Here is an 18276-nt window from a genome sequence, read left to right on the forward strand (position 1 = left end):
CACGATCACTATCTACAAGCACAGTATAGCACTTTGTCTGGATTTTTTGGGTTATCCTAGGTAATTTACAATATGTATGATTGTTTTTACATATATGTGTTCCTGTGAGATAGAGACAGATAGACAGAGATAGATATAGACAGATGGAGATAGAGACAGCCAATCAGCCAGCTAGCTAGCTAGCCAGCCTGCCGATATTACAGTTCCAGAATTGTTTCTTTTTACTTAGGACAGGTTATAGGACATTCTGGCAGGATGACACTTTCCTCTTAAAGGGGGAGTGTTAATACGACATGACATCAGTGAATCCTTGGTGTTTGCCATGCTGTTTGCTCTAGCTGGCGCTCAGTGGAACTGGTGCTCCCACAAGGTACTAAGTGGTTCCAGATTTTTTTTAATAGTGCACACTGAGGCGAATCGTGCCAAATTTGGAGGCAGGAAAAATAAAACGTAGATCTATGTTTGGAGCATTAGCGGTAAGAACGTAGATCTACGTTTGGACAGTTAAGGGGTTAACTGTCCAAACATAGATCTGCATTCACTTGCCCAGCGCTCCGAATATTTTGAAAAAAAAAAAATGTAAATGAAGAGGACATTTTTTTACATAAAGTAATGTAAAAAAAAAGAATTTTAGAGCCAATACTTATGGAGATATAAGGCCGCAAAGTCGGTATTTGTCGCTCATCTGACGGCAACATGAAGCACTGCCACTTGCAGATGCTTTGCCAATATACCTTTTTTTCTCATTTTTATTAATTTGTATAATTTTTATGTTCTGATAATGACAGTTTTTAGTAGTTCTTGTGATTTCTTAGTTAACCTGTAAACGGTCCAAACGTATATATACGTTTTTTCAACATTTGAAAGTATGTAAAAAAAGTAGATCTTCTTTTTGTTTTTCTACATTTGAAAATGTGTTAAAAGACTTTGATCTACTTTTTTTTTTTTTTTGTTATATTTGAAAATATGTAAAAAAAAATTAGATCTACTTTTGTAGCACTACACATGTGAACGTAGATCTGCTTGACCCATTTACGGGTTAAACTTTGTTCTGACACTAGTATGAGGTACTGAAATATTACTCAAATAGTCACAAACACAGTGACAGGCGAACATTTTCACCTACCTTAGTTACATACTGTTGTCTAGAAATATATACATAGTATTTATAGGTCCCAGCAATGTTTTGGATACATGGGAGTATATGTATAATAATAATAATAATAATAATAAAAATAATGAGAATAATAATAATAAGTTCCCTTGAAGCATGATGTAAGAGTGTGTCACTCTCTTATCTTATCACTCCAGTGCTGACAATGGTTACTTTTGATGAGGTCGTCTTATCTTATCACCCCACTAATGACAGTGGTGACATTTGATGAGCCTTTGTTTTATTTGTTTCCACTGTTACACATAAACATGTCTGCCTGTCTAGCTCTCTGTCTATCTGTCTAGCTTTTTGTCTGTCTAGCTCTCTGTTCATCTGTCTGTCTAACTCTCTGTCTGTCTAGTTCTCTGACTAGCTCTGTCTGTCTAGCTCTCTGTCTATCTGGCTGTCTAGCTCTCTGTGTGTCTTTCTGTCTGCATGTGTGTTTCTTTCTGTCTTGTCTTGTCTCAGAGTTGCTCATGAACCAACAGGTATTACACACAGTCACTATCCACAAGCACAGTATATCACTTTGTCTGGATTTTTTGGGTTACCCTAGGTAATTTACACTATGTATAATTGTATTTACATATGTGTTCCTGTGAGATAGAGACACAGAGATAGACAGAGATAGATACAGACAGACAGATGGAGATAGAGACAGCCAATCAGCCAGCGTTTTTGTCCACTTTGAGTCCTATTTTAAGGAATTCCTTTGCTCCTTCCAACCAAATTCTTAGCTATTTCACTAGCATACTTTTTGTTCTGTCAATTGAGCACAAGAAACCACCCATTCAACTATTTTAACTACCCTATATAGTACACAGAAGTCGGTAATATGGCCAATTTTATATAAAATTTAAAAATACCATTTTAGAAATAGTTCAAAATAAATAATGTAGACATTCCTGACACTAAAACAATATTTCTTCTGTTCAGTAATCATGTCCTCAGGCCTCTCGTATATTACACTGTCCTTCCATTTTGAATTCTTAATTGCACAAAGTAGAAGATTTACTCTATTTTTCAGATAAAATATAACCAGGAATGATTGGTCATAGTTTACAGTGGCCTAATAATTGAATCAGATCTATTATAACCCCATAAGGCAGACTAGTGGGTGTAGGGGAGCCTTTCCTACCCTCAGGAATATTGGCAAAACTCAAATATTTCTGCTATTTTGAGCTCAATTTCAAGCTACTTATAGTCCTCAAACAAGTCAAAATCATATCTATTTCAGTAGTATGTCTTCCTCTCCAAGATACGATACTACGTGCCGCAAACTGCCCTTCTCACACTATACCATTCACTTATATATCCATACCTCACCTATGCTATATATGCTTGGGGTTCAACTGCAGCAACACACCTAAAGCCAAAAATAACCCAACAAAAAGCCGCAGTAAGAATAATCACTAAATCCCATCCCTGGCAACACACCCCCCCACTCTTCATAGATCTAAACTTACCCCCTGTTCAGTACATCCACACTTACTATTGTGCAATCTACATCTACAGGACCTTAAATTCCAATATTAACCTTGACCTAAAACGCTTTCTTGATAGTTGCGACAGAACCCACAGGCACAATACCAGACACAAACATCTCTCTGACATTCCCCGTGTCCAACTAAACCTTTACAAAAATTCAATGTATGTCAAAGGCCCTAAAATCTGGAACACCCTACCTGAAAATTCTAAAACTGCAGACACATTCATCACCTTCAAAACTACCATCAGAAAACATCTTATCTCCCTGATACACCCTGTCAACTAATTACATGAATACCACCTGGTGGTTAACACTTACACTCACTCACCCATTTGACCATAAACAGAAATATCAATCTCAATCTCAAAATAATGAATCTTAACTAGTCATAAGTTGGCCTGTGATACTCCAATACTGAAACTATGTTTATTATTATTATCACACCGGCCGATTCCCACCAAGGCAGGGTGGCCCGAAAAAGAAAAACTTTCACCATCATTCACTCCATCACTGTCTTGCCAGAAGGGTGCTTTACACTACAGTTTTTAAACTGCAACATTAACACCCCTCCTTCAGAGTGCAGGCACTGTACTTCCCATCTCCAGGACTCAAGTCCGGCCTGCCGGTTTCCCTGAATCCCTTCATAAATGTTACTTTGCTCACACTCCAACAGCACGTCAAGTATTAAAAACCATTTGTCTCCATTCACTCCTATCAAACACGCTCAAGCATGCCTGCTGGAAGTCCAAGCCCCTCGCACACAAAACCTCCTTTACCCCCTCCCTCCAACCCTTCCTAGGCCGACCCCTACCCCGCCTTCCTTCCACTACAGACTGATACACTCTTGAAGTCATTCTGTTTCGCTCCATTCTCTCTACATGTCCAAACCACCTCAACAACCCTTCCTCAGCCCTCTGGACAACAGTTTTGGTAATCCCGCACCTCCTCCTAACTTCCAAACTACGAATTCTCTGCATTATATTCACACCACACATTGCCCTCAGACATGACATCTCCACTGCCTCCAGCCTTCTCCTCGCTGCAACATTCATCACCCACGCTTCACACCCATATAAGAGCGTTGGTAAAACTATACTCTCATACATTCCCCTCTTTGCCTCCAAGGACAAAGTTCTTTGTCTCCACAGACTCCTAAGTGCACCACTCACTCTTTTTCCCTCATCAATTCTATGATTCACCTCATCTTTCATAGACCCATCCGCTGACACGTCCACTCCCAAATATCTGAATACGTTCACCTCCTCCATACTCTCTCCCTCCAATCTGATATTCAATCTTTCATCACCTAATCTTTTTGTTATCCTCATAACCTTACTCTTTCCTGTATTCACCTTTAATTTTCTTCTTTTGCACACCCTACCAAATTCATCCACCAATCTCTGCAACTTCTCTTCAGAATCTCCCAAGAGCACAGTGTCATCAGCAAAGAGCAGCTGTGACAACTCCCACTTTGTGTGTGATTCTTTATCTTTTAACTCCACGCCTCTTGCCAAGACCCTCGCATTTACTTCTCTTACAACCCCATCTATAAATATATTAAACAACCACGGTGACATCACACATCCTTGTCTAAGGCCTACTTTTACTGGGAAAAAATTTCCCTCTTTCCTACATACTCTAACTTGAGCCTCACTATCCTCGTAAAAACTCTTCACTGCTTTCAGTAACCTACCTCCTACACCATACACTTGCAACATCTGCCACATTGCCCCCCTATCCACCCTGTCATACGCCTTTTCCAAATCCATAAATGCCACAAAGACCTCTTTAGCCTTATCTAAATACTGTTCACTTATATGTTTCACTGTAAACACCTGGTCCACACACCCCCTACCTTTCCTAAAGCCTCCTTGTTCATCTGCTATCCTATTCTCCGTCTTACTCTTAATTCTTTCAATTATAACTCTACCATACACTTTACCAGGTACACTCAACAGACTTATCCCCCTATAATTTTTGCACTCTCTTTTATCCCCTTTGCCTTTATACAAAGGAACTATGCATGCTCTCTGCCAATCCCTAGGTACCTTACCCTCTTCCATACATTTATTAAACAATTGCACCAACCACTCCAAAACTATATCCCCACCTGCTTTTAACATTTCTATCTTTATCCCATCAATCCCGGCTGCCTTACCCCCTTTCATTTTACCTACTGCCTCTCGAACTTCCCCCACACTCACAACTGGCTCTTCCTCACTCCTACAAGATGTTATTCCTCCTTGCCCTATACACGAAATCACAGCTTCCCTATCTTCATCAACATTTAACAATTCCTCAAAATATTCCTTCCATCTTCCCAATACCTCTAACTCTGCCAAAACAAAAGCATTCACATTGCTAAACTCACAAACTAGTATTTAGTCACTTAGCCATAATACCAACTTACCTCATAATTTTGTAATATTTAAAACTTAAGATTTAATTTAAGTCTGCCCGAAATGCCTAGCCATGCTAGGTGTTCTAGTGGTACACTCTGTAATTATTATTTTACTACATGTAAACCACACAATAACCAAATTCTGTAAACTCAGCATTGTAATCCTTATAGAGAATAAACTTTGAATTGAATTGAACTCTGTCAAATGATACCAAGAAACAGCCAATGAAACCATGAAAACCATCTGAGAAAACATCTCGAACACTGTCCGAGGTTTGTTTTTCCTATCATGCAGTTCATGGAGCAGGACTTCTTTATACTGTGCACACTCATTATGCAGACCCTTTCTCTCGTGCTTAGATAAAAATTTATCGCTCACAGCTTATGTGAGTGAGATAAGCTCATGACATAGAACTATGCAAGGCCACTGAAAGGGTTAAAAATTAAATCGACAAATTAGCACTTGCACTCTCCGAAAACAATCCCATCCTTCTTTTCAGTGTGATACACCAGTGTAGAAAGTTTGAAGCCAACTGAAGAGGCTTTGTCAAATTATTGCAGAAATACGAAATCTGAGAATGGCTTGTATCACAGTGACTGTGGGGCAACTCACATGCCAATAGTTACATGAAGTTTTGCATAGATACAGTTTACCAGCATTGTATTTTTGAAGTCGATCAGATGAGGCTTTCTGAAGTTATGAATTAAACTTTGAAGTAAACAAAAATTCAGGCATTAATTAATTATGATAAGGTGTTTGATGTATTACTGCTCTACCCCAGTAATACATCTTTACCTTACTGACAGTTGAGTATGCATAAGTACTCTACCTGTATAGCTGACACAAGTGTAGTTGTTAGAGTGCACTCCTGTAATGTAGTGGTAAAGCTAGCTTAGGTTTAACTGTTTAGTAGTGGTATATATAGCTTACGTTTAACTGTTAAGTACATACTGGCAGTGCACTAGTAAAGGTAGCAGAGGTGTTGCTGTAGAGTACATATAAATGATACTACGTGAGTGTTGCAGTGATGGGATTGTACATGGTACCTGCTCTCCTATACTGTCTCTACAACAACTTGGCCTTTGTCAACCTGGCAGCTTTTGACCCTACTACATACTTCCTGTTACTTCAACTCAGGGTGGTGCTCACAGGCATTATTTTCCAGGTATGGATTGCTAACTTTTATTGGTAGCATAGTGTGATCCTGTATGTGCCTCTGCCATAATTAATTTTTTTTTTTCATTGAATAATACCATAGTGAAAAAGAAGAGCAGAAATACCTGAATATTTTTATTTTTATAATTACCTTGGATCTACAAACTAATAACTATTATACTAACTCAGCTGATTTCAAAGCCCAGCTCAGTATAGGTTGTATTGACACTTGTTGCTTGCAACTTACAAGTTGACACATATCACATTAATAGTTCTTGAGGATTTCTCTTCTCTTATGTTTTAACTGTGGCATTTTTCATCATTACAGTCATGCATTTTTATTATAACTTGCCATTACTTTATGCAAACCTGTATGCTGCTGTTAGCAGAGACTTTTCCCTCATGCACTCACTTGTGGCAAGTGCATGTTGTGGCAAGTGCATGTCATTCAGGGGTTTGGTATATGGTACTCTAGTGCATGTCCTTCAGGGGTTTGGTATACTGTACTCAAGTGCATGTCATTCAGGGGTTTGGTATACTGTACTGCATGTTATTGTTGGTGTACTGTACTCAAATACCTGCAAGATATCTTATGTAGTATAAAAAATGAAAGATGCTTAACATATTTAATATACAGTAGACTCTCACATTACTTGGTAGTTACGTTCCTGAAAATGCTGTGTTAGATAAATCCGTGTTACAGTAAGCCATCATTTAACAAGGTTTTGTCTGGCATGATTGAAAAATTGTGGTATTTTTTGTATAACACTTCTTAATATTAACTTAACACGATTCGTGGGAGGGGAAAAAATTTTGAGCGCATCGCCCGCTGGATATGTACCATCCTCTGCTAGGTGTTTATATCTTTTTCTTACCATATCTTAAATCTGCCAAGCAGTCATGGCACCCAGTAGGCATACAAGTGTTGCTGACAGTGGCAAGAAAAGGTTTAAGCATTTAAATCTTAGAATTAACAAAGAAAATAGAGATATTAGACAAGAGATAGCCAGTGGCTGTAATGAAATGTCTCTTTGTGCATATAAAAAGAATGAGGTAAATGAGTCTCTGTGATGACTGACTGACTGATTTACTGGCTGACTTACTGATTTGACTGACTTACTGACTTGACTGATTTACTGACTGACTTACTGACTTGACTAATTTACTAACTGGCTGACTTGACTGAGACTTGACTGATTTAGTGACTGACTTAAAGTTAGACATTTTCACTGAAGAGTACCCTGAAACGGTGTCTAGAGCAGCTGATGCCTTACTGTCAGTTTTATAATTTATTACAGGATAAAATAGAACAGAAATCCATTACAGAATTTATGCACACTCCAGTACAACCATTGATTTCAGTACTAGTACCTCTACCATCCACCTTAGCCCAGTAGGGCCACAGCATAACTCTCCACAATCATCCACAAGCACCAGCACCCACAATTTAAGGTAAGAAATACTATTATTTTTGTTGCATTTGTAATCTTAAGCAGTAAAAACAACATAATACATCATGACAATGAACTACAATTACATATTCACTTTTATTTTTGTAACATCTGGAGGGCTAAAAAAAAAGTTGTTTGGCTTTCCTGGGGCTCCCAGGAACATAACCCTATTTTTCCCATAAATTCTTCAGTTTGTCTAACATAATTTTAACTAACGGCATTTTCAGGGGTGTAACTACCGTGTTAAACGACAGTCTACGAAATATGAACTGAAGAACTTATGGGAAAAATAGGGTTACATTCCTGGGATCCCCCAAAAGCTGAACATCTTTTTTTAGACATCCAGATCTTACAGAAATAAAAATAATAATGCTGTTTTTGTTGCTTAAGACTACAAATGCGCCAGAAATAATATTGTTTACCTTAAATTGTGGTTGCTGGTGTATGTCAGTGATTGTGAAGACAGGGGAGATGCATGGTGTGACCCGACTGGGCTGAAGTGGATGGTTGTTAGTTGTCGGCAGAAGTGGATGGTTGAGGTTCTGGTACTGAAGTCGATGGTTGTATTGGAGTGTGCATAAATTCCGTAATGGATCTCTGGCTTCCTTTACCCTGCAGTGCACTGTACATTACTCCAGAAGCTTGGTACTGCCAGGTTGGAATCAAAGTGCATTAACCCGTAAAGGTGTAAACGGTCCAAATGTATATATACAGTGGACCCCCGCATAACGATCACCTCCGAATGCGACCAATTATGTAAGTGTATTTATGTAAGTGCGTTTGTATGTGTATGTTTGGGGGTATGAAATGGACTAATCTACTTCACAATATTCCTTATGGGAACAAATTTGGTCAGTACTGGCACCTGAACATACTTCTGGAGTGAAAAAATATCGTTAACCGGGGGTCCACTGTACATTCTCTCGCCCAGTGCCCCAAATATTTTGAAAAATAAAAAAATAATTTTTATATAGAAATAAAGAGAACATTTTTCTAAGTGTCATAGGATGAAAATGAAAAAAATTAGGGTCAGTACTTAACGAGATAAGAGGCTGCGAAGTTGGCACTTAATGCGCACCTGACGGCAAGAACGTATATACAGTGGACCCCCGCATACCGATTTTAATCCGTGCAAGAGGGGTCATTGTTATGCGAAATAATCGGTATGCGAATGAATTTTCCCCATAAGAAATAATGGAAATCAAATTAATCCATGCAAGACACCCAAAAGTATGAAAAAAAAATTTTTACCACATGAAATATACATTTTCCTACACACAAAGAGAAGGATACATGCACAATAGTAGAGTAGTACATGCACGATATATATTGTGCATGTACTACTCTACTAAATGAAGAATAAATGACACTTACCTTTATTGAAGATGCAGCAATGACTGATGAGACACTGTGTCCTGGGAGTGCCTTTTCCTCCTGAGTACTGTAGGTCCTGTTTGGTATTTTCTTCCAAAACAGGCCTTATCACACTGTGTATGTCACTATGATTCTTAAATCTCTCAAACCAACCTTTGCTGGCTTTAACCCTTTGACTGTTTTCGACGTATAAATATGTCTTACGAGCCAATGTTTCTGACGTATATATACTCAATAATTCTAGCGGCTTCAAATCAAGTGGGAGAAAGCTGGTAGGCCCACATGTGAGAGAATGGGTCTGTGTGGTCAGTGTGCACCACATAAAAAAAATCCTGCAGCACACATTGCGTAATGAGAAAAAAAAAACTGATCGTTTTTTTGGAATAAAACGCCGACTTTGAGGTGTATTTTCGTATAGTATTTATCGTTGTATTCGCGTTTTCATGGTCTTAGTTGATAAAATGGAAAACATATTACAGAAATAGAGATGATTTTCATTACTTTTACGATGAAAACGACCTTGAAACTGAGCTCAAAGTAGCGGAAATGTTCGATTTTTACCAATGTTCAAGAGTAAATAAATCACACCACACGTCCAATACACGTCAACTGGGGAGTCTAATATTCTTTCACTAGTGCACTGATATTATTTATACCATTTTTACAATAATGCAGTCGTCTGCATAACAGTAAATTTTGTATTTTTTTGTATGAATAAAAAATCAAAATAGAAAGCAATAATAATATAAGAGGGGCCTAGAGATGTGACTAATGAACAGAGCATATGTTATTTTAGTGCCACGAATGTCTACCTTGTTTATTCTGGACCCTATTTTGAAATTGGCATCTTTTTTATTTTGCGTGAAATTGGCCAAATTGCCAATTTCTGACCACCATATTGGGTAGTCCAAATTAGTAAATGGGAGGTTTCTTGTACTCAGCTGATAGATAAAATGGAGTTCTAAAGAAATAGCTATGAGTTTGGTCAACTGGAGCAATGGAATTGGCTGAAAATTGGGCTCAAAGTCGGCGAAATCGCCGATTCGCATATGTCGCCGAGACCGCTAACTTCGCGGGAGCATAATTCCACGAGTTTTCGACCAAATTTCGAACTTTTGGTGTCATTACCATCGGGAAAAGATTCTCTATCATTTCATAAGAAAAAATAATTTTGTTTTTTTTCAAAAATTGAGCGACATAGAATGACAGTTTCAGAGAGGGGCCTGAAACAGTCAAAGGGTTAAATTCACCAATATGAGCACTAGTTCCAGGCATTTTTCCCTGTTCACCTGGGTGTTAGTCGACTGGTGTGGGTTGCATCCTGGGAGACAAGATTAAGGACCCCAATGGAAATAAGTTAGACAGTCTTCGATGACACTGACTTTTTTGGGTTATCCTGGGTGGCAAATCCTCTGGGGTTAATTGTTTCTTGGTATTCTCAATAAGCCACACCAACAACGGTGCTACAGCAGCAGCAGCAGCTGACGGTGGTACAGCAGCAACAGACGATGCTACAGCAGCAACAGACGATGCTACAGCAGCAGCAGACGATGCTACAGCAGCAGCAGCAGCTGACGGTGGTACAGCAGCAACAGACGATGCTACAGCAGCAGCAGACGATGCTACAGCAGCAGCAGACGATGCTGCAGCAGCTGACGGTGGTACAGCAGAAACAGACGATGCTACAGCAGCAGCAGACGATGCTACAGCAGCAGCAGATGATGCTACAGCAGCAACAGACGATGTTACAGCAGCAGCAGACGATGCTACAGCAGCAGCAGCAGCTGACAGTGGTACAGCAGCAACAGACGATGCTACAGCAGCAACAGACGATGTTACAGCAGCAGCAGACTATGCTACAGCAGCAGCAGCAGCTGACGGTGGTACAGCAGCAACAGACGATGCTACAGCAGCAACAGACGATGTTACAGCAGCAGCAGACGATGTTACAGCAGCAGCAGCAGCTGACGGTGGTACAGCAGCAACAGACGATGCTACAGCAGCAACAGATGATGTTACAGCAGCAGCAGACGATGCTACAGCAGCAGCTGACAGTGCAGCAGTAGCAGCAGCTGTACCACCAATAGTAGCGATGGTTGATTGGGGTTTATTATACAACCTGGCCAGCTCGGAGACACGCACTCCACTTTCATACTTATCAATGATCTTTTTCTTCATCTCTATTGTAATTCTCACCCTTATTGCTGTAGGGTTGGCACTAGAAGCTTTCTTGGGGCCCATGGTCACTTATTTTCCAGAAAAAGCACCGAAAACACTGTAGTAATACGAAATATTCCGATTGTATGCTTGGATGTTACCGCGGAGGCTGGCTGGTAAACAATGCCACCGGCGGAACATGTGAGCGTGGCTCAGGCCGCACATTGGACGCATCTCGGACGAAAATCGGTGAGCGGGTTTTTAAGCGGTATGCGAGGCAAAATTTTTGCGATTAAAGCAAGCGGTATGCGGATTAATCGTTATGTGATGCCATCGGTATGCGGGGGTCCACTGTATATGTTTGGACCATTTACGAGTTAACGCAACTAATTTTTTCATCACTTTTCTCGTGTAGTTACACTTGAATGACTTAATAACTCCCCAGTCCAGTGGTTGTATTAACTCTTTCAGGGTCCGTCCCATAGATCTATGGCTTTGAAGCTAGGGTCCAAGCCTTAGATCTATGCCAAAATTCTAGCAGCTTCAAATTTAGCACGAGAAAGCTGGAAGGCCTACATTAAAGAGAATGGGTCTGCGTGGTCAGTGTTTGCAGTAAACAAAAAATCGGGGCACCCGCATTGCATTGTGGGAATGCCATCTCAGTATGCTTTGTTCATCAGGCCTTGCGGCAAGGAAGCTCTCACTCCCCGGTGAATTGGGACTCTCCTCTTTCCAAGTGATAGCTCTAACACTGGTGGAAGTGGATCTGAAGAGGAATTCTATTGTTTTGAACCATATGGTACATTATACCATATGGTACAATGGTAAAATATGGTACAATGGTACCATATGGCACAATGTACCATATGGTACATTGTACCATATGATATTGTACCATGTGGTATAGGGTACAGGGACCCTAATGGAAATAAGTCACTGACTTTTTTGGGTTATCCTAGGTTCTCCACACACATGCTGCTATGGATGATAATCTTTGTAACTGTATTTGTGTATACCAGAATAAACTTACTTGCAATGCCACACACACTTGAATAAGTTTATTCAGGTACATATACACAAATACAGTTGCATAGATTATCATAAGAACATAAGAACATAAGAAAGAAGGAACACTGCAACAGGCCTACTGACCCATGTGGAGCAGGTCCATGTCCCCCCCAGATTAGACCAATGACCCCCCCCCCCCAGATTAGCCCAGTGACCCACCCAGTCTGGTCATCCCCACACAAGGATGGAGCACTGCACCAGACCCAGCAGCACAAGCTAGTCAGGTCCAACTCACACCCACCCACACCCACTCATATATTTATCTAACCTATTTTTAAAACTACACAACGTTTTAGCCTGAATAACTGTACTCGGGAGTTTGTTCCACTCATCCACAACTCTATTACCAAACCAGTGCTTTCCTATATCCTTCCTGAATCTGAATTTTTCCAACTTGAAACCATTGCTGCGACTCCTGTCTTGGCTGGAAATTTTCAGCACGCTATTTACATCCCATTTATTTATTCCTGTTTTCCATTTATACACCTCGATCATATCCCCCCTAATTCTACGCCTTTCAAGAGAGTGCAGATTCAGGGCCCTCAGTCTATCCTCATAGGGAAGATTTCTGATACATGGGATCATCTTTGTCATCTTCCTCTGTACGTTTTCCAGAGCATTTATATCCATTCTGTAATACGGTGACCAGAACTGAGCAGCATAGTCTAAATGAGGCCTAACCGAGGATATATAGAGTTGAAGAACAACCTGAGGGCTTCTATTATTTATACTTCTAGATATGAAGCCAAGAATTCTGTTAGCTTTATTGCGAACACTAATGCACTGTTGTCTTGGTTTTAAATTTCTGCTAACCAGAACTCCTAAATCCTTTTTGCGATCAGTAGTATTAAGATCTACATTATTTAGTTTATATGTGGCATGGTTATTTACCTGTCCAACATTTAGAACTTTGCATTTGTCAATATTAACCCTTTGACTGTTTCCGACGTATAAATACGTCTTACGAGCCAATGTTTCTGACGTATTTATACGCATAAATTCTAGCAGCTTCAAATCAAGCAGGAGAAAGCTGGTAGGCCCACATGTGAGAGAATGGGTCTCCATGGTCAGTGTGCACCATATAAAAAAAATCGGGGAGCCAGTGGTGCATTGTGGGAATGCCATTTCAGTTGTCCTTTTTCAGCATGTCTAGCGGTAAGAAATATGTGATTCCCCAGCAAATCTGGGACTCTTCTCTTCCCAAGTGATGCTCTAACACAGATGGAAGTGTCAGTGAAGATCAATTTCATGATTAGGAGGAGTTTGAGACCAAAAGCAATGGAGGAGGAGGAGGGGGAGGAGGGGAGGAAGAGGAGGAGGAGGAGGAGGAGGGAAGGAAGAGGAGGAGGTGGAGGAGGAGGAGGAGAAGAGGAGGAGGAGGAGGAAGAAGATGTAATAATATTGTTTCCTTGAAGCAAGAAAAAAAAAAGTCCACCCCATGACAGTGACAAGATAAGGGGAGATAACATCTGATAAGAGCTGACTTTGATGAGCGTAAAGGAGGGTAATATTACATGACCATCGCCCTCCCTTTGTTTTTGCTGGTACACAAACATTTCTGTCTGTCTATTTGTCTGTCTGTCAAGCTCCCTGTCTGTCCATCTAGCTCTCTGTCTCAGAGAGAGCCACAAGACTGTATCATCACGTTTACTCACATCTTCAAGCAGAGTATAGCACTTTGTCTGGATTTCTTGGGTTATCCTAGGTAATTTACACTATGTATACTTGTATTTATGTGTACCTGTGAGACAGAGATAGGCAGACAGATAGAAAGAGAGACAGATTGAAAGATATAGAATGAGGGAGAAAGATAATTAGATAGAATGGAGGAGGGGAAGCAGCATCCGACCCCTTTGTTTTGACAGGCGGTAGGGGGAGAGACTAATGAGACAATATGTCACTTTGACAGCTGCCGACTTCTGACTCAAAACAATTATAAGCCACACACTCGCACACAAGACAAGGAGGAGGAGAAGGAGGAGGAGAAGGAGGAGAAGGAGGAGGAGGAGGAGAAGGAGGAGGAGAAGGAGGAGGAGGAGGAGAAGGAGGAGGAGAAGGAGGAGGAGAAGGAGGAGGAGGAGGAGGAGGAGGAGGAGGAGGAGAAGGAGAAGGAGAAGGAGGAGGAGAAGAAGGAGGAGGAGAAGGAGGAGGAGAAGGAGGAGGAGGAGAAGGAGAAGGAGGAGGAGGAGAAGGAGGAGGAGGAGGAGGAGGAGAAGGAGGAGGAGAAGGAGGAGGAGGAGGATGATTGATTGTTTGTTTTTGTAAACAAGTCTTGTAAACAATATATTGATAATTATGTTTGTGTGCTTATTGTGTTGTATACGAGTGTATATATATACATTGCACCTTACTTTGGTCTCATAGGCCACATAAGTTATGTGAAAAAATAAAATAGTGAAAAAAACAAAAAACCTTCAATTACAAGTAAACTAAAGTTTACCGGGTGAGCGGCAGTCGCCGCTGTTGCCATACGCGGCTCATTTTCTGCAAACTTCACGGCTCTATATCTCGGTAAGTACCGATGGCAAAAAATTTTTTTTTGGACTAAAACACTCAGAAAAATAATCTTAACATTTTCATAAGAAAAAATAATTTTTTTTTTTTGAATATTTGGCGACATAGAATGACAGTTTCAGAGAGGGGCCTGAAACAGTCAAAGGGTTAAACTGCATCTGCCACTTCTCCGACCATTGCATCAGTCTATTCAAATCATCCTGGAGTGCTCTAGTGTCCTCATTAGAATGAATTGGACGGCCTATTTTGGTGTCATCAGCAAATTTGCTTATATTGCTATTTATTCCCTCATCTATGTCGTTTATGTAAATTGTGAACAACAACGGGCCCAACACTGACCCCTGAGGAACACCGCTTGTGATGTGCCCCCATTCTGATTTCTCCCCAATTATGCAACCTCTCTGCTGTCTATTTGTCAGCCATGCCTCTACCCAGGAAAAAATTTCTCCTTCTATTCCGTGTGCCTTAAGTTTCCTCAATAGCGTCCGGTGTGGAACGCTATCGAAAGCCTTACTGAAGTCCATATACACAATATCATATTCATTACCATGATCTACCTCCTCAAACACCTTAGTGAAAAAAGTTAGTAAATTCATTAATCAATCTGTGCCTGTCAAGATGGCTATGAATTACTCCGGCAATTATTGATTCCATAAATTTTCCCACTATGGAGGTAAGGCTTATTGGTCTATAGTTCGAAGCCAAGGACCTGTCACCTGCCTTGTAAATAGGTATTACATTTTCCACTTATCAGGCACTATGCCAATTTGTAGTGATATGCTAAAAAGATTAGCCAAAGGTATGCTAAGTTCCTCTTTACATTCCTTTAACACCCTTGCAAACAGTTCATCAGGGCATGGGGATTTGTTTGGTTTTAGTTTCTCTATTTGTCTGAGGACCATGTCACTAGTTACCGCAATCGTACATAGTTTATTATCATCCTGTTCTACATAATCTATTATTTCAGGAATATCGCTAGTATTTTCATGGGTGAAAACTGAGAGGAAGTAGGTATTTAGAATTTCACACATATCCTTATCACTGTCAGTGATCTGACCAGAGTTACTCTTAAGAGGGCCAGTCTTGTCCCTAATCTTACTTCTGTATACCTGAAAGAATCCTTTAGGGTTAATCTTTGAATCCCTTGCGACCTTAGCCTAATAATCCCTTTTTGCTTTTCTTGTTCCTCTCTTTATTTCTCTCTTTAATTGAATATATTGATTTCTTAACTGCCCATCCCCTCTTTTGATATGCCTAAATATGCCTATCTTTTGACCAATGAGATGTTTTTATCTATTGTTCATCCATTTGGGATCATTTTTGTTAGATCTAATTTCCCTACTCGGAACAAAAGTTGTCTGGGCAGCTAGAACTATGGTCTGAAAAATGTCATATTGGCAGCCAAGATCACCTACCTGACCCATAGTCAGGACATCCCAATTTAGCCCACCCAGGTAATTTTTCAGTCCCATGAAGTCGGCCAAGCGAAAATCTGGGACAGAGATTTGATTTCAGTTATCTGGGTAATTCCATGATATATTAAAACTAAGTGATTTGTGATCACTTTCCCCAAGCTCATCATTAACCTCAAGATTATTAATTAGTGAACCCGCACGGGTTCACTTTTCATAGGTTGACTCGCGAGTCGTAGTTCGTCTGAGACGTGTACCCACGGCGTGAGCAATGGCGGCAGCTAGTCTGGCATTGTTTACCAGTGAGCGAAGGTCCCCTCATGTGCTCCAGCGAAATATTTCATAATATTCCATTTATTTTAGTGCTTGCAGGTACTAAATAAGCTACCATGGCTCTCAAGAAAGCTCCTAGTGCCAAGCCTGTGGTAAAGATGGTGAGAAATACGATTGAATTTAAGAAAACCATCATTGAACAATATGAAAGTGGTACAAGTGTGGCCGAACTGTCCAGGATGTATAAGAAACCCTACACAACCTTATGTTCCATAGTGGCCAAGAAAAAGGAAATCAAGGATGCTGTTGTTGCAAAGGGGGTAACTATGCTGACAAAAATGAGATCACCAGTACTCGAAGAGGTTGAGAAGTTATTATTGGTGTGGATAAATGAGAAACAATTAGCAGGAGATACTCTTATGACTTCGATTATTTGTGAAAAGGCTAGGCAGTTGCATGATGATTTGGTAAAGAAATTGCCTGCAAATAGTGGTGATGTGGGTAAATTTAAGGCCAGCAAAGGCTGGTTTGAGAGATTTAAGAACCATACTGGCATACACAGTGTGGTAAGGCATGGTGAGGCTGCCAGTTCGGACCACAAGGCGGCTGAAAAATATGAGCATGAATTCCAGGAGTACATAGAGGCTGAAGGACTGAAACCTGAACAAGTGTTCAATTGTGATGAAACAGGCCTCTTTTGGAAGAAAATGCCAAAGAGGACCTTCATTACACAAGAGGAAAAGGCAATGCCAGGACACAAGCCTATGAAAGACAGGCTGACACTAATGTTCTGTGCTAATGCTAGTGGGGATTTCAAAGTGAAGCCATTTCTAGTGTACCATTCTGAAAATCCCAGAGTGTTCAGGAAAAACAATGCTATGAAGAGTAAATTGTGTGTGTTTTGGAAATCTAATAGTAAGGCATGGGTCACGAGGGAAATTTTCGTTGAGTGGTTCAATGAAGTGTTTGGCCCTAGTGTGAAGGAATATCTCATGGAAAAGAAATTGGATCTCAAGTGCCTGTTAGTAATGGACAATGCACCTGCTCATCCTCCAAACTTGGATGACCTAATTTTCGAGGAGTTTGGGTTCATCACAGTAAAGTTCTTGCCCCCGAATACCACTCCTCTCCTCCAGCCCATGGACCAGCAGGTCATTGCAAACTTTAAAAAGCTCTACACAAAAGCAATGTTTCACAGGTGCTTGACTGTGACCACAGACACTCACTTGGCCCTAAGGGAATTTTGGAGAGAACACGTCAGCATCCTCCATTGCATAACCCTTATAGGTATGGCTTGGGAGGGAGTGACTACCAGGACTTTGAACTCTGCCTGGAGAAAATTGTGGCCAGATTGTGTCGACAAGAGAGATTTTGAAGGGTTTGGGACTGACCCTGATGAGCCTATGTCTGTTGTAAAATCAATTGTGGCACTGGGGAGTTCCATGGGGTTGGATGTGAGTTTGGAGGATGTGGAAGAATTGATGGAAGACCACAATGAAGAGCTCACCACTGAGGAGCTGCAAGAGCTTCAGCAGGAAGAGCAACACATCGCAGCTCAGAATGTTGCTGCAGAGGAGGAGGAAGAGAGATGGAAGAAGGTGCCTTCTTCAGAAATTAAAGAGATTTTTACTATGTGGGGTAAGATGGGAAGCTTTATGGAGAAACATCACCCTAACAAGGTTGTTGCAAGCCAGGTTGGCAACATGTACAGTGACAAAGTCTTGGGCCATTTAAGGGAAGTGTTAAAGAGACGCCAGAAACAGAGCTCTCTCCACAGTTATTTTGCGAGACAGGACTCCAGTGACTCTCAAGGTGGTCCTAGTGGCAT

The 18276-nt window shown here is 40.6% G+C and overlaps 1 protein-coding gene across 4 annotated transcripts in view; it reads left to right on the forward strand.

Annotated features, from left to right (window-relative positions):
- senju (UDP-galactose transporter senju) overlaps positions 1-18276 on the forward strand; it is a 344839-nt gene that overhangs the window by 69871 nt on the left and 256692 nt on the right. For all 4 annotated transcript variants that reach the window (XM_070092211.1, XM_070092210.1, XM_070092212.1 and 1 more), the window contains exon 4: positions 6070-6209. In XM_070092211.1, the coding sequence (XP_069948312.1) occupies positions 6070-6209 (140 nt within the window). The remainder of the gene's footprint in view (positions 1-6069; positions 6210-18276) is intronic.

The sequence above is a fragment of the Cherax quadricarinatus genome, chromosome 38, assembly GCF_038502225.1.
Source record: "Cherax quadricarinatus isolate ZL_2023a chromosome 38, ASM3850222v1, whole genome shotgun sequence".
Lineage (NCBI taxonomy): Eukaryota > Metazoa > Arthropoda > Malacostraca > Decapoda > Parastacidae > Cherax > Cherax quadricarinatus.